Source organism: Musca autumnalis, unplaced genomic scaffold (assembly GCF_047663935.1).
Source record: "Musca autumnalis isolate F117 unplaced genomic scaffold, ASM4766393v1 scaffold_3, whole genome shotgun sequence".
Taxonomy (NCBI): domain Eukaryota; kingdom Metazoa; phylum Arthropoda; class Insecta; order Diptera; family Muscidae; genus Musca; species Musca autumnalis.
The window spans coordinates 14,918,454-14,945,244 of NW_027411866.1; the positions used below are offsets into that span (position 1 = coordinate 14,918,454).

The window sequence follows — 26,791 nt, forward strand, 5'->3', positions numbered from 1 at the left end:
AATAGGGTCTCTTGTCTAAGCGATTGTCGTTACTCTTTATTTTATACAACCAATGAGGATAATATAAACCTGTATTGTAGCCAAGTAAAGTCTTAATCCTATTCAACTCTACAATTAGAGTGATGGCGATACGACTGTAGTGAGGCTATAGAGGTGGATACCGGAAGGGCCTTATTGCTAGATTCGGTCTACATGAGGCACCCGACCCGCCCAACAGATTGTTGCGCAAACTGGTGGAGGAGACGATGGGCAGTTGTAAATTGGTGATGGGCTGTGATGCAAATGCTCATCACTTCCACTGGGGAAGCAGTGACACCAATGTGCGAGGTGAGTCCGTATTCGACTTTATTTTGGTTAATAATTTGCGAGTATGTAATAGGGAAATACTGCCACCTTCCAGAATAGGGTAAGGGAGGAGGTTATTGATCTCAGCCTTAAAATATGGAGGATACTTTTATAGCAGACTGGAGGGTATCGGAGGAGTGTTCCTTTTCGGACCATAGAGCGATACACTTTCGAGTCTGTTTTAGTAGTAAAAGGCAACCGCCTCATCGTAATCCTAGGAGAACCAAATGGGAAACTACAATTCTCTTGTTTCTTCGAGGTTGCGTGAGCTTCCGGAGCTTCACACAACAGAAGAAATTGATAGACAGGTTGAAAGTCTCGCAGGTATTCTTCGGAGTTGCTATGAGAAGTCCTGCCCATTAACATATCCTGGTAGGAGAGCTCAGCCAGAACAAAGATTTGGCCAAACTTAGGAAGAACAGCGGAAAAGCATATAACAAAGCTAGTAAATCTAAACTCAGTACCGATTGGGATCTGTACAGAGATGCCGTTAACAAGTACAAGAGTGAGATTGGGTGAGATTAGAAAGGCCACAAGAAACTCATGGATAAACTTTAGCGAGGCCGTAGAGGAGGTTAGTGCAGCAGCGAGGTTCCGTAAGGTGATCTCAAAGGACCCCAAACCCATTGGGAGCATTAAGCAGAGCGATGGTACCTGGACTAACTCTGCTTCGGAAACTCTTGACCTGTTAGCAGAGACCCATTTTCCAGGGTGTGAGGATGCCAATCCAGGCCCGCAAAGGGTGGTTTTGAGCAGGACCTACACCTCGGGGGAGGCGGTCCTTGTTGACGAGCTAACTTTTCAGCCCTACAAGTCTCCTGGACCTGATGGTATAATTCCAGCGATGCACCAGAACGCACCGACTAGTTTGGTTACCATACTGCAAAGGATCTTTAGGGCCTGTATTCTACTGTCGCACATACCGGCACTATGGAAGTAGGTAACTGTGACCTATATTCCCAAAGCTGGAAAACCAAGCCACTCGTTACCTAAGGACTATAGGCCGATAAGTCTTTCTTCCTTTCTTCTAAAACGTTGGAAAGGTTACTAGATTTGGAAATTAGATCATACATGAATCATGACCTTATAAGTAGTTCACAACATGCTTATACCAAAGGTAAATCGGCAGAAAGAGAGGTAAATCTCAGGGCGTAGAACTGCGTCCCTTCTCTCACTTTGCAAGTCAGAAATCAGAATCGCTACAGGAGTCATAACTGGCCACTGCAGAATAAGATCTATGACATGCAAGTGGGATGATGATATCATTGAGTATTTCAATAGCCAGGATGATCACAATGGACCTCAAGGTCTCCGAGTGGAGTGGCTGCCAGCACGGCAGTTGCGCATCCTTAACCTAACCTATCGCATTAAAACGACCTTCAGCGTAGCCATACTGTTGCTCCCCCAAGAGTCACAAGAAAACTGAAATCTAATATTTATTTCTTTTAATTATGCACAATTTAGGAAATATATAAATTCCTCTACATACATTTTTTCTCAGTGTATAATTATTAAAAGAAGATTGCTCGCTATAATTACTATAATAAAACTTTACCAAACAACTCCTACTTCAGTTAATAGAAAAACTACAATAGCAAACATATGTAATTTTTAAAGCATTGACCTGTCTTATAAAAAGGCGTTTTGTTTCCGTGGTTCTCATTCTGCAAATTAACTTTGATGTTGGTCCCACCAAATTAACAAAATGGCCAAAGAAGAGATTAACGGTAAGAAGACAATTTATTGCACTTAAAGTTTATTCTTCTAACATATTCTACATCTGCAGATTCAAAATTGCCAATAAAATTTGTGACAACAGTTCAAAGAGTTCCCAACAAAACGGTGGCTACTAAGCAAGCTGTATCCTATCTTTATGGTTGTTTCCGCATAATAGGTCTACACATTACCAACAAGAATCCACATCTATATATTGTCTACGCCATAATTATTCACTGTTTGACGACACTTTTTGTACCCATCAGCTTTACGTCCAGTTATTTTGTAAAATCTGATGTCGCCGTTAATTATGGTGTTGTATTATCCTCCATTCAGGGAGTGATAAATGTCTATGGTTGTATTATAAAAATTATACTTCTTGTCTATTATAAACGTAAACTGGAGGCGGCTGAGAAACTCATGGATAAAATGGATAAGCATTGCCAGGCCGAGGATGAAGTTCAGGAACTACATAATATACGCAATTTAGGAAGGCGTATAGTTGTTGGTTATTGTGCCGCCTATTGGACATATACAACGATGACATTTATTTCATCATTGGTATCTGGTGTACCAGCATATTCGATAAATCTTTTTGTCATCGATTGGAGACGTTCAAAAATGGAATTTTATTTGGCCTCATCCATTGAATATTTTCTGATAAGTTGGACTTGTTTTCAACAGGTCGCCAATGATTCGTATGGCACTGTTTATGTTTGCATCCTGCGGGCTCATGTACGCATACTTTTGTTGAGAATACGTAAAATGGGTTCGCGTCTGGAACAATCGGCTGAGGAAAACTTGGAAGAGCTGAAGAGTGTTATAAAGGATCATAAGGATTTGATAGAGTAAATATTTTTTTAGTAGTTTATAAATCGTAGCAAAATTCGAAAAAGACTTGGAACATGTTCTTAGAAAATCGATCGATTTGTGATGCCAATATGATTCTTTAAATTATTGATCTGTTCCAGAACCTGCTACCATTTTAACTACGATAACATTTTTTCCTTTATGTTATCGAAAAAATAGTAAAAATTAGTAGATTCTTGCAGTACGGGGACAGACCAAATTTTACTAAAAATGTCAAGGCACTACATAATTAGTTGGCATCACCAATATGTTGAATAGAGTGAGAGAGAAAACAAGCGGAAACTTGAATCATCGTGATGCCAATGTAGCGTTTTTTATACACATTTACAAACCAGAAAGACTTAAAAACATTAAAAAGAGTCATGAAAAATATTAATAAGAGGTAGTTTACACTAGATACCAATATCATATGACCCGAAATAACTTTCCATATCTTTCCCCGTTGGCAATTTGGAGATAGTGTAAACAACCTCTAAGAATTCTCTGCTATATGAGAGGAGCTTCGACTAATTTTTCTAATAGAATTGCACTTCGTGACATTTACATTTTTGACCTTTACTTTTTTGACCTTTACTTTTTAGCCCTCAGATAATAATCCTAATAGAAATATACACTTTCACTTTTCTCTTTCTCCCCTTCGACTCCACTCCAGGTTGTACAATGTAATCTCGCCCGTTATCTCACGTACCATTTTCTTACAATTTTCTATAACAGCTGCAATCCTGAGTATAACACTTGTAAATATTGCTATATTTTCCACGAATATAGCATCCAAGGTCGCCTCGTCATTTTACTTTTTGGCCGTAATCGTCGAAATATTCCCTTTATGCTACTATGCTCAATGTTTACTGTACGATAGTGATACACTGGCAACGGAAATTCTTCATTCATCGTGGATTCTAAAGGATAGACGTTATCGCAAAATGTTAGTATTCTTTATACAACGCACACAGAAAAGTATGGAACTATGGGCTGGAAAAATTATTCCCATAAATTTAAATAGTTTTATAAGTGTAAGTTGGTTGAGATGGATTAATTGTGTTTTAGATAAATCATTTGTGCTTTTCATTTAATAATTTACTACACTATTGTTGCACATTTTTGTTTAATATTTTTCAGATTGCCAAATTTTCGTTTTCTCTCTACACTTTCATAAAGCAAATGGGTATTAAGGAACGTCTGGGTTTATAAAGGAAAAGAATAAAATTTTTGTTAAATTACTTTTGAAATAAATTGATGTTTTTTGTAAAAACTAATATTTTTTTAAACTAAACTTTTAATTTTAAATGTTAGGTTATTTTGAGGTTAGTTTAAGTTTATGGTCTTATGGTCACAAAATCAATTGACAAAACTATACACCTTACTCCTATAGGCAACTAAAGGCAAAATATTTCACCAGTTTTCCATTTCATGCAATTTTGTACTTTTTTATTTTAAGGTTAGATTGAAATTCAACTTTTTTTCTCCAGCGTTACTGTTATAAATCCTCTGAATTCTTAATAACTACTAATTGCTAAAATTTCTTGCTTTGTAAAGGACATTTTTCGTCTTTGATTCATTCACAGTTCAAATTATTATTCATTGTTCTTTTTTGTTTTTGGTGTAAATTTTAATTACTCTCAAGACAATTGAATTGGTAATTTTTTGCATTTTTAATATTGCAAGAATAAAACTTATTTTTGTAATTATTTTACAATTCAAAAGAAAATTTTTCGCTTCATGTACCTCACACTCGCATTTCACCTGGCAGAAATACACGGTGAAAATTGCTATAGGTGATGATTTTATGTGGAATTTTAAGTTGTTTTGTATTTCCAGAAATACATAAGGCAATTTTGCTTGCTGTAATCTCCAGTTGGTTGAAGAGAGAGGTGAGACATAAGCGAACCCTTCACCTCTCAACACTCTCGCCAACCGATAAAATGGCAATTGTCGCAAGAAAAATTCCCAAAAGTAAGTCCATATATTTACATTAGGCGACTTTCCTTGCGGCAATTGTCAGTTTGTGGGTGAGAGAGGGTGTTGAGAGGCAAAGGCTTACCATATGCCTCACCTCTCTCTCCTTCAAACTGACAATTGCCGCAAGGAAAATTGCCTAATATAAATATGGACTTTATGTGTACGAAATATAGGTTATAGTAAGTTTACATTTAGCAAATCCACTGGATTTCAAAGACAAGTTTTTAGCATATACATCAAATAAAATGCACTGGACTTATGATGTGGATTTATTTAAAGCATACGCAATGGAATTGAGTATTAGGTTGAAAAAAAAAAACTGATGATACGAGTAATCTCCTGTTGTGAGCTCTAGATCAAAATTTAATCATTCTAGGAATTCTGACCTTGGCGAAATCCCTTAAGTTTGTAAAATCGTTTGCCCTGTTTTGTTTAAGTTACAAAAGCTAAAAACACATCCAACGTTTGAGTAAAGTTTTGTGTTGGGCGGTGAGAAAAAAACAACAACAAGAGGGCGACGCCGACACCAAAGTCCAGCGTTGATCTGTTTGCCTGCATATATTTTAAATTAATTTGAATTTTTCGGCATCATGAAAACAGCCAAAATGAGACAAAACTTTACCCAAACGTTGGATGTGTTTTCATCTTTAGTTCTCCAAGAACTGTGTTTACACGTTTGCGCAACCTGGGCAATGACAGAGAAAGATTCCCAACTTTTGGTCTTGGACTCGGCATGCCCTACATTCACTTTCCTGTACAACCTGTTTTGTGCAGATGCACTTGGAACGTTTTGAAAGGTGATGGTCCTTCAAAATATTATTTTCAAAAACACACAAAAGTCCATCATACACCATATTATGGCCTTTTTTTCTATAGGAAACCAATATGGTGATCCTCTATTCTATAGAAGACCCCAACGGTGGCCTATATTCCATATAAGACCCTTATATTCAATAGAAGAGCCCTGCAGTGGTCTATATTCCATAGAACACCCCACGGTGGTCTTATATTCTACAGAAGACCCCTATGGTGATCCTCAATTCTATAGAAGACTTCAATTCCGTAGAATACCCCTACTGTGGTCCGTACTATAGACGTCCACTATGTTGCTCTACGGTAGTATTCTTTTCTAAAGAAGACGCTTTCGTCGTTCTTATTTTCTGTGGAAGACCCATACGGTCTTCTATCTTGTATAGTAGTAGGTTCTGTGTTTTGTCATCATCCGGGGTTCTCCACAGGATTTTAATGTTTTTTTCCCTATTTCAAAGGACACTTTTTGCTTATGATTTTAAATCTAGACGCGCTGAATATAGCAGTTTATCAATTTCCAGGTTTGACGTAGTTAAGGTAGAAACACAATGATATACGCCGCTTTTTTCATGCTAAGCTTCATGTAAAAGATTAAAGGCCAAGTACTACCTAATTCAAATGCTACTTAATTCATTGAATTGGGTAGTCCTTGGCCTTTAATCTTTTACATGAAACTGAGCGTGAAAAAGCGGCGTATTTCATTTTGTTTCTACCTATAGTTCTTTGGTATTCTTTGACATGTCGTTACATGCAGTGACCTGCATGTCATGTCCTGTGATTGGACGAAAATATCCCATTAGAATCAGGGGTGCCAAGTTGGTAGTTTTCCCGCTACAAAAACAACTGTTTAGACAGGAATGTCAACTGTTTTAAGGTAAAAATCGCTACAAACCTATGGTGCGTATGTGGCTGTAGCGATTTTTAACTCGGAACAGTTGGCATCCCTAATTAGAATAACTTGAATGTAAACATAATAACGCTGTTAGTTGGCATCACTGATATGATCTCTCAACGAACTTTTGATGACATAAACGAAGAAAAAACTATTTCCCTTTAACATTCCCGAAGTCAATTAAAAACCGAGTTTATTTACATGAAAATTCCCGTTTCTTTTTATTTCTCCTCGGCCAGAATCTACATTTTCTCTCCACACGACAGTCATAAGAGAAACGGAAATAAAAAGCAATGTGTTGTCAATGTAGAGTTTTACTAAAGAATGTAATTGTACTTTGACATTAATTTTTAATGGAAAGACGTGAAGTAAAGGCTTGGGAATCTTACTTAATTGAAACTGCTATATAATAGGAATATTTAACAAGTTAATAAGATTCTGATTATTAGAATGTTGTAGCCAAAAGCAAAATGAAATTCCAATACTTTGGCAATGAGGTTCAGGTAGATAAACATAGTGACGCTGTTAGTTGGCATCACTGATATGATCTCTCAACGAACTTTTGATGACATAAACGAAAAAAACTATTTCCCTTTAACATTCCCGAAGTCAATTAAAAGCCGAGTTTTTTGACATGAAAAACCCCGTTTCTTTTATTTCTCCTCGGCCAGAACCTACATTTTCTCTCCACACGACAGTCATAAGAGAAACGGAAATAAAAACAATGTGTTGTCAATGTAGCGTTTTATTAAGGAATATAATTGTACTTTGGCATTAATTTTTGATGGAAAGACGTGAAGTAAAGGTTTGGAAATCTTACTTAATTGAAACTGCTTTCAATAGGAATATTTAACAAGTTAATGAGATTCTGATTATGAGAATGTAGTATCCAAAAGCAAAAGGAAAGACCAATAATTTGGCAATGAGGTTGACGTAGATTGAAAGACTTGAAACTTGACCTGTAACAGTAGCACCCAATATTAGTGATATGATATTATAGAGGAAGTATGGATACCTTTGGAAACAAATCTTCTGTAATGCTAAGAGTTAGCTAACAAGTTTTCCAGCCACAAAAATGTGAACTTTTAACTCTATTGAATGTTGTAACAATGTTGCTCTTCCGTGCAAACTTTGGGAATAAAATATTGAAATAAAATCAATGTGCAGTGTGGAGAGGATGGAATTTGAAGAATTTGCTTCATTTGACATTAACCACAAATCCATAAGATTCAGCCCCGTTTTTGTTGTGGAGAGATAGTTGAATAGATACTGAATATGGTGAGGACTTTGATGGCAGGAAGGAAAGCAATTTAGTGTTGTCATACTCCTACTTCAGTATGGTGAACTCTGCTAAAGATCATTTTTTTTCAAAGAACCCCAATCTAAACTTTTTAAACTTGTTTTCGTTCCATCTTGGAAATTTCTCACTGTGCAACATTCAGCGCTATTAATAAATTAGCACAAATTAATAAATCCGAAAAGTTTTTCGTTTAGCAAATTCTGGAAAAATCCGTAGAAAGAGTAGCGGTGATGAGTATTTTGCCAAGGATGCGGTTTTCTATAAAAGCAGCAGGACATGGTATTAAAGGTTTAGCTAAAAACTAAGGCGTTTTGAGAATAGAGTTTGCAAAAAATGGCTGAAGAAATACTCGTGCTGCCGCAGCAAATTCGAGAAGAAAATCCAGAAAACGAAGCAGCAACCAAAAAGAACCCCAAAGCGGCGGGCCATAAAAACCAATGGGGTATTAAAAATAAAAAAAAAAAATAAGAATCAAACAAATGTTTAAAATTTTTTTCTTTTCAGATGTAAATCAAGAAGAGCCGGTCCAAACCCGCCTAGGTTTGCGTTATCTTTACAATGGTTTTCGTTTTTTGGGCATTTACTTTCCCCAACGAGGAAGAGCTCTATATCTGCTATGGTCCATAGTTGTCAATCTGTATGTAACCATTTATTTACCAACAGGATTTATAATGGGCATTATTCATGTTACCGATGAAAATGTGGAAATTGGAAATTTACTAACATCACTCCAAGTTGCCATAAATGTTGTGGGTTGTTCAATTAAAATCATTCTCATGTATTTCCTATTGCCACAATTACTTAAATGTGAACCGATTTTTGAAAGATTGGATAAACGTTGTACGAGTCCAGAAGAAAAAGAATTGATACGACGTTTCAATCATGATGGTAATCGTCTGGTTGTTCTGTTTGCCATTGCCTATTGGTCCTACTCAAGCAGTACTTGTATTAGTGCAGTGATATTTGGCCGCTTACCTTATAATACTTATAATCCGTTTATTGATCCTCATGCTTCAAGGGGTAATTTTATATTGGCAGTGCTAATGGAAATGGTACCAATGGATATTGCATGTTTTCAGCAAGTAGTTGATGATTCATATGCTGTAATATATACCCAGATATTGAGGACTCATCTACAGGCATTGTTAATACGATTGCAACATTTAAATAATGAAGATGATGATGACGAGAATGGGGAGCATTATAGAGGTTTGGCTGCGGAGGAAAGAAATTTTGAAAAGTTAAAACAGTGTATTATTGATCATAAAAATATTATTGAGTAAGTATTTTTTAAAAAAATATTGAACATAACTAGGAGGGTAGGCGTTTTTTATTTGGGATTTCTTTTCAAAATAGTCAGGCTTAATCCCATAGTCGTTGTGTTAATATTTTATTAAAACAACTTTTATTTATTAGTGAGAAAATTTGGCAATGTTTACCAAGGGGTAAGGCAGGGAAGACTATAGTTTCGGATCTCGCCACAGATACTCATCAGTTCCCTAAACTCTGGGATTAAGCTTGACTATTTTGAAAAGCAAAATTTAACATAACCTCAAACTTTAAAAACACAATTGGCGGTAGTTAAGGTCCTATTTTTTAAAATGAAAACCCCCAAACCAATAGCAAATTTGCTTGAATTTGATTCCTTTTCTTTTACGATTAGATATATAGAAATATCCAAGATTTCAAAGCATTTTTTAATGTACATTTCATCTGTTTTTCTTTATCCCTCCAGACTCTATAACCGTGTGGCTCCCGTCATATCAATAACAATTTTCGTGCAATTCACCATAACTGCTAGCTTGTTAGGTTCAACATTGATAAATATTTTGATATTTGCAACAAATACAGCATCAATGGTGGCTTCATGTTTTTATGTTCTCGCCGTGGTAGTGGAAGTTTTTCCTCTTTGCTATTATGCTCAATGTCTAATGGATGAAAATAATCGTTTATCGGAAGTTATATTTCACTCCAATTGGATATATCAAAGTAAACGCTATCGTAAAATGTTAATATTTTTTATGCAACGTTCACAAAAGGTCATCGAATTTTCGGCAGGAAAACTATTTCCCATTACATTGAGTAGTTTTTTGAGTGTAAGCAGAGGGGAAGAAGGGAACAATTTTTTTATATTAAAATTTTTATTTCGTTTTCTTTTTACAGATTGCCAAATTTTCATTTTCTTTGTATACGTTGATAAAGGAAATGGATCTCAAGGAGCGCTATGGTTTAAATTAACAATATTTATATGTAGTTTGAATAGATTGCTATGAAATACTTAATAAAAGTTGCATTACAAAGCTGTCCTTAGAAAAAATTTTATCTTTTAATTTAAATTGTAAGTTTTTGTCGGTTTATAGTACAGCTAGAAAATTCTTTTGTTTGGTGACCCATAATAAAATTTTGTATAGAAAGTGTTTTCCCTAGGCACCATGTCCATAAATTGTAATATTATAGTAGATTCAGGTTGAAGTACATAACCTATAAAAAGCTAAAAAAATATTTTTCCAAAAATTGAGGTTATTTTATTTTCATAGCTAAATAGTATAACAATCGATTTCTTTTGTTCAGTGACATATAGTAAAATACGACGTAGTATCTTTTTTTGAGTGACAATTTTTATATAAAATTAAGAATTATTGGAGATTCCACATGAAAATTTAACCTCAAATTCTTAATGGAAACAAATTGTAAGAGCTTTTTTATTGATAAATATTCTAGCTATCGATTTCTTTTGTTCTGTGACCTATAGCCAAATTTGATGTAGAATCTTTTTTCCATTAACACATTTCCAATAAAATGAAGTACTATTGAAGATTCTGGCATAAAAAAAAAAAAAACAAAAGGAATTTTAGGTATAAAGTTATCTACATAAATGTTTAATAAAAAAAAATTAATTATAAAATTACCTTTATATATTGTTAATATAACTTAATTTTCATTATAAATGCATTTTCAGTATAATTTTGAAATATCTTCATATTGTACTTTGTCAACAATACGCCCTTTCAATGGTCCGCGGGCAATTTCAATCGTTACACAATAATGTTTTTCATCCAATTTTCTTAAAATGGCCTCAGAGCCTCTATAGGCGCCATTAACCACCAATATGGGTTTGTCCAGGGCTGGTATAACGGTTTCTAAATGAGCCTAAAATAAAGAAAGATATTTATTTAGGGCCTGTTTATGTATGTCGATAAGAAAACGAATGCGCAAGAAAAACTACCAAATTTGAGTGTGTTTTTCAAATTTGTTTTTTGTTTTGATGTAAAAGCAAATGAAATAAAATTTCAAAAACTAAAGTTTGGGTGTCTTTCATGCGCACACATTTTCGTTTCGAAATACATAAACTGGGAGTTAATATAAGGGCCTGTTTATGTATGTCGATAAGAAAACGAATGCGCAAGAAAGACTACCAAATTTGAGTGTGTTTTTCAAATTTGTTTTTCGTTTTGAAGTAAAAGCAAAGGCAATAATATTTCAACAACTAAAGTTTGGGTGTGTTTCATGCGCACACATTTTCGTTTCGAAATACATAAACTGGGGGTAAATTTTTTTTTTAAGGGCCTGTTCATGTATGTCGATAAGAAAATGAATGCGCAAGAAAAACTACCAAATTTGAATGTGTTTTTCAAATTTGTTTTTTGTTTTGAAGGAAAAGCAAAGGAAAAAATATTACCTAAACTAAAGTTTGGGTGTGTTTCATGCGCACACATTTTCGTTTCGAAATACATAAACTGGGGGTAAACCTCAATAACAGCCTGTTCATGTATGTCGATAAGAAAATGAATGCGCAAGAAAGACCTCCAAATTTGAGTGTGTTTTTCAAATTTGTTTTTCGTTTTGAAGTAAAAGCAAAGGCAATAATATTTCAACAACTAAAGTTTGGGTGTGTTTCATGCGCACACATTTTCGTTTCGAAATACATAAACTGGGGGTAAAACTTGCCTGATCCACCTTAACTTTCTCTCCCGTTTCCAAGAATTTCACTTTGGCCACATATTTATCCACCACCTCTTGGATCACAGCCTTTTGTTTGTAGAACTTATCACCCAATGATTTGCTAATGAATTTCACCACAATACCCTCGTGTAACCAATAATCCTTACGATTGACCTTTTCCTTTTTTTGCTCCTCCATTTTCATTATTTCATCCAAGGCTGAAGTGGAAGATGTTGACGAACTATAGGAGGATGATTTGTGTTTATTGTTCTCCAACTTAATGGACTTGGGTTTCTTAAAACCCTCTGCATCTTCTTCACACTCTGAACCGCTGTCTTCATTATAATGTTTTTCTTCTTTCACCCTCTTTTTCGCCAAGGCAGATGTGGCCAGCAATTTTGTTTCAGGTTGAAATTTCTTTTCCAAACGTATATCTAGCTTTAATGGCTGTTCTTCATCTCTTTTAAGTTCAGTATATTTCTCCTCCTCATTGCTGGGTTCGCCTTCTTTTCTCTTGGTCTTTTCAATTTGTTTTTCAATAAACTCCATCATACGCTCTTCATCATCTTTTTCCATTTTCTCCTTACGTTCGGCCTTGGCTTGACGTTCCAAAGCCTCGGGACTGCGATCTATATAGGTAACATACCAACCTTTTTCGGTTTCATCCGCAACAACCTGCCCCGTTCTACCCAACCATTTTACATAGTCGGAGAGTGTTAGCCATCGTGTGGCATTCATGTGTATGTGATTCTTGTCGGCAATGTACTCCTGATATACCTTATTGGCATTTACGCGTTTGGTACCAAAACGCCTTCGTAACAGTTCCATATAGCCATCTGAAAACTCTTTGGAGAAGCTGTGCAAGAATTTCCCTGGTGCATCGGCGAACAGTAGCAATTGGCGTTGATGGCTTTCACTTGTGGTATGACATTTGAATCCGTTCTCATCACGACATTGTTTCTCACACATCTGACAGTACCAACGCAGTTTCTGTAAACCCTTGGCTTTCATTTTATTGGCCAAATATTTGGGGGTTCCAACTTCTGCTCGTCCCATTTTAATGGATTATTTCGATTACTACCTCGATAGCTTTTGGAGATGATAATAGAAGATATTATACACAAATTGTCTAAGGTTTTTGGTTACCTAGTAGCTCTTACTAAATTAGATAAATTAAAAACTATTTTTCGTTTTTAGAAGGATTGAAAGGATGTAAAATAATCAAAACCTCTTGCCCACTTTACTTTGCTGAATGAAGATACAAATAATAATATAAAAGAGAGTAACCAATAAAAATGAGTAGCCAAAACAAAACTGTAGAGAACAAAGCAGAGTGATTTTACGGCGGCGGCTCACCAACGTAGACCTATCGGCGGCGCTAGCCGAATTTCGACGTATTTGTGATTACTAAAATTACCTAGGCGTTTCCACAAGACAATTTGTCTCAAAATACATCCCTGATTTACTAAAACAAAAAATATACGTTTGTCTCCAAACTGTCCATAATTTTTTCACAGACGGTAGGGTTAACAAATTTTTGACATTTCAATAAAGCAAGTGTTTTAAAAACAAAAGCACATTTCTGGTAGATGTATAAAAGACAAGTTTCTGTTTCTCTTTACTCTTTTACAAGAAATGACACAAAACTTTACTCAAACGTTGGATGTGTTTTCAGCTTTAGAGCTTTTTGTCGGGTTTAAGGCACATTTATAGAAGGTAGAAGTGACAATCAGCTGTATTTTTACTTTTTTGCAAATTTGGTTTTCAAAATGTAGTAGTAGAGTCTACTCATAAAAGCTCTGTTCCTTTACGTGCCTGAGGTTATAATTTCTTACCATTTTTAACCTGCAAAGTGTTCCTTTACTTTAAAAAGCATACAATTTATATGAGACCAGTTCACCACTTTTACCATTTTTTGCCACTGTTACCATTTTTAAAAGTAACTAGGCGTTTACACCAGACAGTTTGTCTTCAAATACAACTCTGATTTACTAACACATGCATACATTTGTCGTTTGTCTCACAGCTGTCCATCAGTTTTTCACAGCCAGCCGGGATGACAAATTTTTGACATTTTTGTGAAAAAGAAGTGTGATGATAATTCAAATGTGCTGAAAACAAAAGAATATGTACAAAACAAAATATGTAAACGGAAAACAAAAAGAAATCGGTGATTTTCATTCATAATTTTACAACTGTTTTTGCAGTTGTCTGGACGCCTACGTCACACAGGCAAGTTGTGGGATTTTGACAATCAATACATGAACTCAACTGTCCTGTCATTTGTAAACGCAGGGTAAAGGAACAGACCAAAAATTTGAAACTTCGAGATTTGCTATCATACGCTATGTTTACATTTACAAAATCCAATCGATTTCAACAGTCAATTCCTTTGCCTATACGTCAAATGAAGACCTGAAATCGACTGGATTTCATTTGACGTTTGAGCAATGGAATTGACAGTAGTGATAAAATACTTATTTTCATCCTAAAGTCCCTGTTTATACAGGGAAAGTTGATGGGAAAGAAAATTGAGTTTATGGGCGAGGGAGTAGAGAGGAATAAGAGGGGGTACACACACCTCTGTACTGGCAAATTCTGTTTTGTTTCGTTTTTCTTCGTATACAACCTGAAGTTGGCTGCAGATTTGTTTTTGCATTTTCTTTCATTTTATTTTCTCTGTCGAGAAACAAACAACAGCGGAGACAATTGAAAAAAACCATTTGGAGGAAAAACTATTTTTTAAGCAAAAACAATTCGAAATACGTGGAAATATCAAAATTAAAATGCAATTCAAGGGTTCCTTTAATAATTAATTGTTTATCACACACGTCCATTTTTAAGGCCTGGGTACATAAGCTGCTTTGCCTGGTTGCCTTGCTTTCCTGCTTCATTTCTGACATAATAAAAATAAAAGAATAAAGAAGGTCGAGCAAATTTCGAACTGGGTTGCCCTTTTCTTTTTTATTCTTTTATCAGAAGCAAGCAAGGCAACCAGGCAAGGTAGCTTTTGTACGTAGGCCTTTACTTTTCATTACAATTTTTCCTTGGATTTGTTTTTGAACGGCGCAATGAGAAAATGAGTGTGAAGAAGAATAAGAAAAATTATAAAATTGACACAAACATGATTTCCGTGTCTAAACAACAAGGAAATTTTAAAATAAACTGAGAAGAAAAATTTTCTTTCCAGTTTGAATGTCTAAACACGGTCAAACGTGTAATGACAATGAAATGAATGGCAGTTCTGAATGCTTTGTATTTACATTTTGATTCACATTTGTTCTATTTTAGTGAAATTTAAAAATGTATTTATGTGTTTCTTGGAATAGAAAGACCCTATTATTCAATATTTTCTTTGATATTTAGTTTTCAATAACAACAATTTCGTTTTTGTAAATTTGTTAGTTGTTGTAATTCATGCATCTACCTTATAAAAATATGCCTTGACCGGGTTGAATTGGAATTGACAATTGAAATCCAATATGTTTATTAAATCTGTGGCCTATTTATATGATTATTCGATCGAGAATTTTCTCGTGAATAAGTTTTCGATATGATAAAAAACGGCATGATAAAACTAGATTAAAATCGGTCAAGCAATGTTATGGATTTTTTCGGTAATCGAACTATAACGCAAAAAGCAAATGTAAATAAACTTCATTTATTTCTAGGATTTCGTAAAACGAAATCATATAAGGCGCTAATCTAATAGCACGGTTACACTACAGCTTTTTGCCGGGTTAACCCACTTCATGAGGATTTATTGCTTAATCTGGTCAAATCTGACCAGATTTGCCATACAAAAATTAAATCCTCTCACGACCGGGTTTATTTTAAATCCGGCACAAATCCACCAAAAATACAGTGTTGTATTCGGTATTTGTGCAAAAAATTCCAACTCTACTCAAAAAGTACCAAAAGTTGCAACTGTTTTTGCAACAGAGTTTGTCGTGTTTTACACTTTTACAATTGATCGCATGAGGTTTTATGTAGTTAATAAATCTAAAGTTATTTGAAAATCATAAAATTATTTATTTTTTTACATTAGACACTTTTTTTAACAAAATGTACGCTTGTTACCATGATACAAAATTGCATCCCTGTGTGTAAAATATACCAATATGAGGAAAGAGGGGACGATATCTCATACGAGAAATTGTAAAAGTGTAAAACACGACTTTATTAGTTATTTTGTATGTATACGTAAACAAACATCAGCTGACAGTTTATATCCTCGAAAAGCTAAGTGTAACCAACAAAGATTAACCCACTGGATCTATTAAACCCAGTGGGTTAACCTTCAATGGTGTAACCGGGGTATAAAACAGCTTTAAGAACTCTTTCATTTATATTATACTTATAGTACATTTACGAAATCGAGCGGATATCAACTGTCAATTCCTTTGCGTATCACTCATCTGAAATCCATTAGTTTAAGCAATGAAATTGACAGTTGAAATCAGGTGGATTTCGTAAATGTAAACCTAGCATTAGTATGATTTCATACCATGGTATAATATGAAAGGTATGGCAGAGCTCACAACTGATTACAATTTTTTCCATTGGTGACCGACTTGTGTCAAACCCATTTTGATATGTTTTGTTTTTAATGTCCAAATCGTATCCAAATAGAAGATCATCCGGAAGCCAGGGCGAGTATGGATCCGCATCAACGTCGATGATATGCACTACTGCGACAGGCACTGATTGCAGCGGAAAAACATCTCCCAGTGTGTCTCCAACTTTTTTGTGTATTTTAGTCCCAATTTACATTAGGCGAGTTTACTTGCGGCAATTGTCAGTTTGTCAATTGTCACCTCTCTCTCCTACAAACTGACAATAGCCGCAAGTAAACTCGCCCAATATAAATTGGGACTTAAGAATATGAAAATATCCGCCCTAAATCCACTGTCATACTCACAGTTTATACAGTTGGCCATTCAGAGTTCTGTTAACAACATTTGACAACAAACATAATAGATTGTTCATTATTGTGATTTGATTTCCTTTGTATTTTATGTATTTGACAGCAAACTAAATAGTCAGGGCTAACTAGTTTGGGCTGAATGGCCAACTGTATAAACTGTGGTCATACTGTTCATCACTTGGGCGTGAGAAATGAGGCTCCCACTGAACATATTGATGTATTGATTCCGACCACTAACTACCCCAAAATATTGGGTGTAACGTTCGATAGCATGTTTAAGTGGTCCGCGCAAGCCACAGCTATTTGCGATAAGATTAGAAGTAGGAACAAAGTCCTCAAGTCGGTAGCCGTCAGCACTTAGGATGCTGATCTCTTACAACGCAATAGGCCGGTTTGCGGTAAGCTATGCGGCGCCAGCGTGGAATGCAAATGTTAGACAGTGGAAGAATATTCAAACCTGGCAATATGTCGCTCTGAGAACGGCAACAGGTTGCCTCCTCATGACACCAGTAGACCATCTTCATGAGGAGACTTTTACCGGTGCGCCAGCCCAACATAATGTTGTTGATGCAGTATCTGCTTGGGTGTTATGGCCGTTATCATCTCTGTCAGGATTAAATAGACAGGCTTCCCTTACCCATCCACATTAGGATAGATATTCATGATCTGGAGAGAGGGGTGCTACGGTATAAAAGAGAACCTCTAGACCAACGAGCCTATCTGGCAGGCTTGGATATCATTCACACTGATATGGTTGCACAGGCAGTACAGAGATACAATGCCGTACTCGGAGACAACCCACTATCCATCGCAGCAAAAGAAGGCCAGCCCAAGGCAGACACGTCTGTCTCTTGATACTTTATAATGTAACCACTCCAGTAGGCATATTCTGTAACTTCCAACAACTATCGATATTGTTTAAATTTCTTTTGTTTTTGTAACAACATTAAAACAAACAAGTGAAATTGTTGTAAAATCAACAAGTCCCGGGCCACACTACAGTAATTTCACTGAAATTTCGATATGAAATTATGCGTCTCTAGATCGACGTCCATAGTAGAGTAAAATCATAAAATTGCTGTAGTGGGGAGTTCGATTTAAGAACACCTAATTTCGTGAAATTTGTTAATGAAATTCACGCTAGTGTGGACCGGGACCAATGAGTAAAGTTGTTAAAAAGTTACAGAATATGCCCTCAGGTTGCAGACTTTTTGAGTCTGGATACAAACTGAAATAATACCCAAAAGAAGATATTTGCGTTGCTACAACAATAACAACCACACCCCTGTAGCACAACGTTTTAAAGGCCTGCGTACATAAGCTGCTTTGCCTGATTGCCTTGCTTACCTGCTTCATTTCTGACGTAATAAAAATAATAGAATAAAGACGAAATTTTGAACTGGGTTGCCATCAGTTGGAAATTGGGTCGGCCTTCTTTGTTCTTTTATTTTTTATTGAAGCAGCAAAGCAAGGCAAACAGGCAAAGCAGCTTATGTACGCAGGCCTTAAGTTCTACCTTCCTTAAGGCCTACGCAAGGCAAATTCATATAAGGTATGTGCATGAATTACAACAACTAACAAAGTTACAAAAACAACATTGTTTTTATTGAAAATATTGAATAATAGGGTCGTTCCAAAATTTTTTTCAGGAAAAACATAAATACATTTTGAAAATCATCTAAAATAGAACAATTTTGAATCAACATGTAAATATAACACATTCAGAACTCTCGTAGGTAATTTTTATTACACGTTTATGACGAAAATAAGTATTTTATGGTAGCAAATTTCGAAGTTTCAAATTTCACGAGTAGACCCTATTACATTTTGAAAACTAATTTTCAAAAAAAGGAAAAATACAGCTGATTGTCACTTCTACCTTCTATAAATGTGCCTTGGGCATGGTACAATAATACAGGTAGCATTATCAAGCCAGCTGATGGTAACATAATGTGTCAATTGCATTGAATTGATGTCAAATTTTGACATCTTATGTTACCAACAATTGCTGATGCGGCTACCTGTGTATTTGTACCATGGCCTTGGGCCTACGTACATAAGTTACCTTGCCTGGTTGCCTTGCTTGCTTTTGATAAAAGAATAAAAAATAAAAGTGCAACCCAGTTCGAAATTTGCTCGGCCTTCTTTATTCTTTGATTTTTATTATGCCAAAAATGAAGCAGGAAAGCAAGGCAACCAGGCAAAGCAGCTTATGTACCCAGGCCTTTATAAAAAATTCACCCACATTGATTATTGATTAATTAACGATTACAGCCCTTACTAATCTTTTAATAGTTATTTATGACTTCGGAAATTTTGAAAAAATACGTTTTAACTTTTTATTTGTCGTAAAGCAAAAATAGTCGTACGATATGAAATTGCAAAATAAGAGTACTTGACGATGACGTCTTTAATAGGAATTTCTTTCTTATCAGTATATATTTTTTAGGAGAAATATTTATTTCTATTGAATGTTTTCTTTTTTATATAGTAAACAAATAACACGTCATTATACAAAAAACGTGTCTGGAATACAAAACAACAATGCAAAATTTGTGTAAGTTCACTACAAAATGGCTTGAGATTTATTTTCTGCTGAAATGCAATATTTAAAAAAGTCATTTGTATGAATGTGGGGGCTGGTCAGAAATTTTTACATTAAGAAATTACATACATATGTATGTACGTCCCCACATATGTATGTATGTATGTAGTACATACGAATATACACATTTGTACATTCATTTTAATTTGAGTCAGCAAAAAACTTAATTTGCAATATCAACAAATATTACATTTAACAAGTATTTTCAAAATGGTTTATTTTGCGTTTTCAATAGCAAAAGAAAAGATATAGGAGTATGTTCTGAGACACACTTCACCTCTTGTGCAAAATGAGAGGAATTTTTTGACAGCCTTTACGCTTAGTTTTCAAGAGTTTATGGAAGTACTAGAGTGTACACTTCTTTTTTAACACCCTAATGAGTTTTAGCCTCAAGAAATTTACATAAAATAGGAGGTAATGGATTGAACAAAATGCTTGAGGCGTGAAGTGAGAGGTGCAGTGTGTCTCAGAATAATGGCCCTTAGACTTGAAAAGTATTCGTATTTATTGTCTGTAAAAGTCGTAGTTTTTCCTAATCATATAGAGGTTTTTGCAAATTTTAATACTGATTAGGGGATTTGTTTGAGGCAATAATCTACACCGGGTAAATATTCACCATTTCAAATACGTAAACAAATATATTACAAGCGTAAAAGAGTAATGTTATAAACAATCTCATAACAATATATAAATGAACAATCAATAACCAACCAGTGGCAGTCAATAACAAACTTGAAAGCTAAGCACAACAAAATCAAATCCAACAATAAACGGTAGTGAAACAAAATTTTAAAAGAAAAGGAATAAACTTAATTCTCTTTGAAGATCGCTCCATATTAACAAAATTTTAAAGAAAACACAACAGTGAAACAGTTAAACTCTGCAACTAAAAATGTTTCTAAAGTTAACAATTTGCGTAATATTTTTAATTTGCAGCTTTCAGTCATTAAATGCAATGAATATTATAATAGAAAATCAAGAGATAAATGAAAATTCCGAACTAATCAAAAATCGCGAACGTCGTGAAATATCCGATTGGTTAATCGCCCCAAATACAAAATGGTGTGGGCGTGGTAACAATGCTAATGACAGTTATAATAATTTGGGAGGTGCATCCGTTGCCGATAAGTGCTGTCGTAAACATGATCATTGTAAACTGTTTATACCGACAATGAGTAGCCGTTATGGAATTTTCAACTTTCGTCCATACACAATTTCACATTGTAATTGTGACCGACGTTTTCGCACCTGCCTGAAGATGTCTAGTGATGAATATTCCAAAGCAATTGGTCAATTCTTTTTTAATATTGTCCAAATGAAATGTTTTACACTAACCAAGGAGGCGATTTGTGAACAACGTAATTCACAAGGAGAATGTATCAAGGAAAATAGTAAATACCATGCTCGTCTTAGGGATAATAAGAAATTTTAAGAATTTATGATAAGAAGAAATGTACCTTAAAAAGTATCGAACTTAAAAAGAAGTCTTGAATATGTATAAAGCTATAAACAAGTCATTAGAAATTTCCCCAACATGTACTCCTAAAATGAAATTATTGGTATGTTCCAGAACTGCAAGAATCTACTAATTTTTACTATTTTTTCCAAAAACATAAAGGAAAAAATGCTATCGTTGTAAAAAATAGTAGCTTCTTGCAGGTTCTGGAACAAAGCATATATAAACCGAAGATAAATTAGGTATATTGTTGTCTATATCAGTATTTCAAAAAGTAATTCATAAGAAAACCAATGTAACAATAGAATATTCTTGGGCGAATGTTTAACTTAACAGCCATATATTTTTTATATTACTCTCTATAGCTGTATATATTTAATATACTTTAGTAATTATTTATCAATTATTTACAAAATAAGATATATAAATCAGATCTCTGTAAAAACTAATGGCATTTGCTTATAATTTGCAAAAGATGAAATTCCTTTAACCTTCTTAGAATTTTAACTTGCGCTAATCGATGTGTAAAACAATTTTCTAGTCATAAGAATGTTATTCATCTTCTTATATATTAAATTAACAAACTTTTATATCGTTCAAATGTATTTAGATTAATAAATTTTAAGACATAGCAGATATACAGTGACTGTCACTTAAAATGATGCAACCTGAAATAAAAAATGTAAACGTTGATAACTTAGTAACGAGTTGAAATTGTTTAACAATTCAAAAAAAAATTTGTAGACTGAAATGTTGTCTTGAAGATGGCATATAAAAATATTCCGTTTACAGTACCGCTATACAAAAATTTTACCGGACAACAAAAAATTGGCATTTTTAAAATGATGCACCACAATAATCGATTAATAATTTCCAAAGTTTTCGCTTTGTATGCCATTTTAGGAATCAGAATGGTGGAATAAATAATTGGTTCCCTATCGTTATAGCCCATTTAAATATGACTTCATTAGCCGGATTTAGCACATTATCAGGTTTTATTTGCTAAATCCAGCCAAAATCTACCAGAGTTCCAATACAAAAATAAATCCTCCTATTGAGTGGATTTGTTTTTAATCTGTCATAAATCCTCTTAAACAACTCTGTTTTTTTGCAACATGTTGCAAGAAAATACAAAAAGTTGCAAGCTGGCACAAGAAACAAGGTAGATGCATCGGTGAATTGCTACACTAAAAGTAATTTAAAGGGCCTGTTTATGTATGTCGATAAGAAAATGAATACGCAAGAAAAACTACCAAATTTGAGTGTGCTTTTCAAATTTGTTTTTGTTTTGAAGTAAAAGCAAAGGAAATATTGTTTCCAAAACTAAGGTTTGGGTGTGTTTCATGCGCACACATGTTTGTTTCGAAATACATAAACTGGGGTAAAAAGTAAAAATTTGTAGACAAAACATTTGTTTTGATGTACAAAGTTGAGTTTAATCAACCAAGAAAAATATTTATGATGTCTAAACGATAAAATAATTCGTTTATTTATTTTAGATGGGCAAACTGCGATAAAATAATTCTTTATTTGCTCTTTAGTTAGCATTAGTGCTAACATTTTCAGTATTAAACAATAAATTTGTATTTTGACGTATGTTTTTGCGACGAATTCAAAATTCTTTTGACGTTTCAAATTCGATCAGATGGGCTGATGCTAACTGCCATTTATATCCTCCAAAATGTGTATCTAAATGCAATGAGATTTATACTGGATTTATTAAATCCAGTCGAGGATTTATGGCTAGTCTAAATGAGCTAGAAGTCATATCTGATAAAAGGCCTCGTCACATAAGAGGATTTCTGGCTTAATTCATTAATGCTCTGTTCCTTTACGTGCCTGAGGTTACCATTTCTTACCATTTTTAACCTGTAAAGTGTTCCCTTATTTTTAATAGCATACAATTTATATTATAGCAGTTTACCACTTTTATAGTACGTTTATATATAACCAGATTTAACAAACCCACTGGGTTTTAAATGTCAATTACATTACATATACGTCAAGCAAATCCTCATAAAGAAGGTTAACCCCGCAAAAAGTTCTAATATAAACAGCATATTACCATTTTCTGCCACTGTTACCATGTTTAAAAGTAAAGGAACAGACCATAAGTTGCATGTTCCTCCGCTTTGTCCCAATTTACATTAGGCGAGTTTACTTGCGGCAATTGTCAGTTTGATGGAGAGGGAGGTGAGGTATATGGTAACCCTTTGCCTCTCAACACCCTCTCTCACCCACAAACTGACAATTGCCGCAAGTAAACTCGCCTAATGTAAATTGGGACTTTAAGTCAAAAGTCAAAGTATACGAACATGGTAGAACAAATATAAGGTAAAGTAAATACTACAACAAATACAACTCGAACAACCCCCCATACCATTGCTATCGCAAACGATCCGTTTTCGAATGTTTTTCGATAGTCTTGCGGATATTTTGTTCGAAAACGACACTCGAGAACAAATTAAAAACGATTCATTCGTCGCTCAGTTTGTGGCAAAAAACCTTCGAATTCGAATGTCGTTAATAATATTATTAGCGAAGGAAATATGATAGTTTTTACGATAGTGCCGAAAAAGCATTTTTGGCGGAGTTTTGATTTTATGACATGTTTAACTTTATCTGACGTCTCTTAATTGTTCTGTTATGTACCTTTTCTTCTTTGTAATGTTTGCGATTCAATGCGTGTAACAGTTTATAAACATTGTTGTCTTGTATTTGTAACCAAGCTATTTTATGACATGTTTAACTTTATCTGACGTCTCTTGATTTGTCTGTTATGTACCTTTTCTTCTTTGTAATGTTTGCGATTCAATGCGTGTAACAGTTTATAAACATTGTTGTCTTGTATTTGTAACCAAGCTATAGCTCTGTTCCTTTACGTGCAAGAATCTTCAAGTTTTGCCACTTTTTACTCGAAAAGCGTTCCTTTACTTCAGACACCATACATTTCATATGGCTATGTATGCCGTATGTATGCCGTTTACAACTTTTGCTACTTTTGCCGGTTTTACCATTTTCAAAAGTAAAGGAACAGACCATATATGTTGTGTTTATCATCACTTCTTGTTATACCCCGTTTATATATAACCGGATTTAACAAACCGACTGGGTTTTAAATGTCAATTACATTGCTTATATTTCAAACAAATCCTCATAAAGAAGGTTAACCCTGCAAAAAGCTCTAATATAAACAGCATATTAATTTTACAAGTAGCATTTATATCGAGAATATTTGAAAAAAGCAAATGGGAACTTTTCACGAACTACACAAAATTATTTTTTAAAACGTAAAAAGTTTCCGAAGTAAAAAATGTTTCTCGAAAAAATTGTTCTTGTAAGAAAAAACATTCGCAAAATGTTCAAAAATGATATCGTTTTTAAACTTTTGACGAACAAAAGAACAACGTGCTTGTGTACACCCGAAAAACATTTGCCAATCCTTCGACAGTGATATCGTTTTCGAAAGTTGTGCCGGACATTCGAATAATATCCGCACATGGTATGAATATGAACAAAAACAAAATATAAGAACCATGGTTTAATAAGAAAGGTTAGCCAAAGCTTCCTGTTAATTTAAATTTTTTCTTTCGACTATTCCTAAAACGTCAAAACAATGTACACAATCTTTGTATGTGTGTGCTGTTTGAATAATATGCCAAACAATTTTAAAAACAATCGAATTCAATGGTTTTTAAATTTGTGTTTAGACTATTAATATGAAAGAAATTTGTCAGCTTATATGCCATTTAGATATGACACCATTAGCCGGATTTAGCCCATTATCAGGTTTTATTTGCTAAATCCAGCCAAAATCTACCAGATTTCCCATACAAAAATAAATCCTCCTATTGAGTGGATTTGTTTTAAATCTGGCATAAATCCTCGTATACAACTCTGTTTTTTGCAACATGTTGCTAGAAAATACTAAAAGTTGCAAGCTGGCACAAGAAACAAGGTAGATGCATCGGTGAATTGCTACACTAAAAATAATTTAAAATGTAAACATTTGTAAACAAGGCGGAAAAATTTAATTTGTTTTGATGTACAAAGTTGATTTTAATCAACCAAGACTAATATTTATGATGTCTAAACGATAAAATAATTCGTTTATTTATTTTAGATGGGCAAACTGTGATAAAATAATTTTTATTTGCTCTTTAGTTAGCATTAGTAGCATAATGTGCTAACATTTTCAGTATTAAACAATAAATTTGTAATTTGACGTATGTTTTTTGAGACGAATTCAATTTACAAAAAATTCTTTTGACGTTTCAAATTCGATCAGATGGGCTGAGGCATCTACCTTGGTAATTGCGCTATGAACAAGAATCAGCTGATTGCCATTTAAATCCTTCAAAATGTATATCTAAATGCAATCAGATTTGTACTAGATTTATTAAATCCAGTCGAGGATTTATGGCTAGTCTAAATGAGCTATTATCATTGAAACAAACATTTTATCATATCCGAAACTCGATTATGTGGAGAAACCTTGGCCCTTCATTCATTTTTCGTGTTTTTTATAAAATGCTCAAAATTGGTATTGTAAACAAACCCACATGTTGCTTTTGTGTTTACCAATTTTGATGTTTTAGGAATTCAGGAAAAACAAGGGTTTTATAGATTTTTTTTCATTTAAGTCTACCTCTTTACTTATACCATGATAAGAACGCAAAATAAAAAGAAGTCGATGATTTTCTTTCATAATTTTACAAGTGTTTTTGCAGTTGTCGGGACGCCTACGTCACATAGGCATACATTAACTCAACTGCCCTGTCATGTGTAACGCAGGGTAAAAATAAAAAGCACAAGATACCAATTGTTATGAAGAAAAAGATCTTTTCTTATTAATGCCCGTAATTTCTACGCGTAGTTATCTATGAGTTCATAGATATTAGTGTTGGGCAATCTCGTTCATTGAGCGGATCGTTCTTTTTCATTCCGTTCACCAAAAAGATCCGGGTCGTTTCGTTCGTTCGTTGGCTCTTTTTCGTTCAACAATACATTTGAATGTATTATTTTCTTTTGAAGTCGTTCGTTCTCTGCTGCATATGACTCCGTCGTTCTTTTCACTGAATCGTTCTTTTGATAATGTTCGGTCACGAATGACACAACTGTTGTGTTACTTGCTTGTTTGTGTGCTAATGGGGGTGGTTTTGTTTCTGAACGTAGTGATGGTGGTTTTGATATGAAAGAACCAGATGAACGAATGATGCAAAAGAAAGATATGACCGAGATGTGCTACTGAATGAGGTGAGTGACTGAGCGAGAGTAGCTCTCTGAATCATTGTTTGTTTTGTGTGGAAATCTGTGCTGCTTGCGCTAACGCAGCGTTTGTTTAGAGTTTGACTGCAAAACCAATGCTGCTAATTTTGTAAGCAGCAATGACTCGTTCATCGGGGATCTTAATCAATGGTGGGCAAATTGCGAGAGACTCATTTATTTTTTACACTTTTTTGTATGAGGCCGAGCATTTCTGCCCAACAGTGATCTAAATGAACGATATAAAAGAATAAGCTGGATACGGATCCGTTCGTTCTTTTCACGGAATCGTTCATTTGAGCCGGTTCGTTCATGAACGACGCAACTCTAATAGATATCCCCGTGTAAGCAAAATTTCATAATTTCAATCAATTTCGAAAACGGCCGTGTTACTTACACCAAGGATTTTGACTGGTTGATCGTTGCCAATGTGTTAAAAATTGTAAAACACTTATATTTGGCAATGTTTTTATGAAATAATGAATGAAAATCACCAATGTTACAACAGGTTTTCAAAATTTACACGCCTCGGTAAATGGCACGTAGAAATTACCAAACGCGTAGTTAAAGATAACTAATAGGTAGCTACCTACCCGGTTACCTAGGGCTAGAAATTACGGGCATAAGCCATAAATACAACAAACGTTTCAGTAAAGTTGGGCGTCATTTCTGATAAAAGAATAAAGAAAAAATCGATATAATGC

At 34.4% G+C, this 26,791-nt stretch overlaps 4 protein-coding genes across 5 annotated transcripts; 3 read left to right on the plus strand and 1 right to left on the minus strand.

The window, feature by feature from the left end:
• Positions 1-1,762: 1,762 nt before the first annotated feature.
• LOC141396952 (odorant receptor 7a-like) lies at positions 1,763-4,184 on the plus strand. The gene is made up of 4 exons (XM_073972691.1): positions 1,763-2,072; positions 2,132-2,909; positions 3,584-3,944; positions 4,051-4,184. Exons 1-4 carry the CDS (start codon positions 2,051-2,053, stop codon positions 4,120-4,122), a joined length of 1,233 nt encoding a protein of 410 aa, XP_073828792.1. The 5' UTR covers positions 1,763-2,050; the 3' UTR covers positions 4,123-4,184.
• A 3,284-nt stretch (positions 4,185-7,468) lies between these two features.
• On the plus strand, positions 7,469-10,219 carry Or7a (Odorant receptor 7a). The gene is made up of 4 exons (XM_073976803.1): positions 7,469-8,334; positions 8,397-9,171; positions 9,628-9,988; positions 10,056-10,219. The coding sequence occupies exons 1-4, from the start codon at positions 8,226-8,228 to the stop codon at positions 10,128-10,130; spliced, it is 1,320 nt and encodes a 439-aa protein (XP_073832904.1). The 5' UTR covers positions 7,469-8,225; the 3' UTR covers positions 10,131-10,219.
• A 175-nt stretch (positions 10,220-10,394) lies between these two features.
• kin17 (kin17 DNA and RNA binding protein) lies at positions 10,395-13,091 on the minus strand. 2 transcript variants are annotated; one of them, XM_073976805.1, is made up of 4 exons: positions 12,995-13,091; positions 11,841-12,923; positions 10,802-11,042; positions 10,395-10,711 (listed from the first exon to the last, which is right to left on the minus strand). In XM_073976805.1, exons 2-3 carry the CDS (start codon positions 12,888-12,890, stop codon positions 10,848-10,850), a joined length of 1,245 nt encoding a protein of 414 aa, XP_073832906.1. In that variant the 5' UTR covers positions 12,891-12,923; positions 12,995-13,091; the 3' UTR covers positions 10,395-10,711; positions 10,802-10,847. The 2 variants fall into 2 exon arrangements, with proteins under 2 accessions (XP_073832906.1, XP_073832905.1); XM_073976804.1 differs by lacking the exon at positions 10,395-10,711 and having other exon boundaries at positions 10,751-11,042.
• Positions 13,092-20,206: 7,115 nt separating this feature from the next.
• LOC141397059 (acidic phospholipase A2 PA4-like) lies at positions 20,207-21,529 on the plus strand (the record flags this gene model as incomplete). Its single annotated transcript, XM_073972907.1, is given in 2 exon segments — positions 20,207-20,360; positions 20,362-21,529. Coding segments are annotated over 2 exon segments (591 nt in total), but the record flags the coding sequence as incomplete, so codon positions are not given.
• Between the last annotated feature and the right edge of the window lie 5,262 nt (positions 21,530-26,791).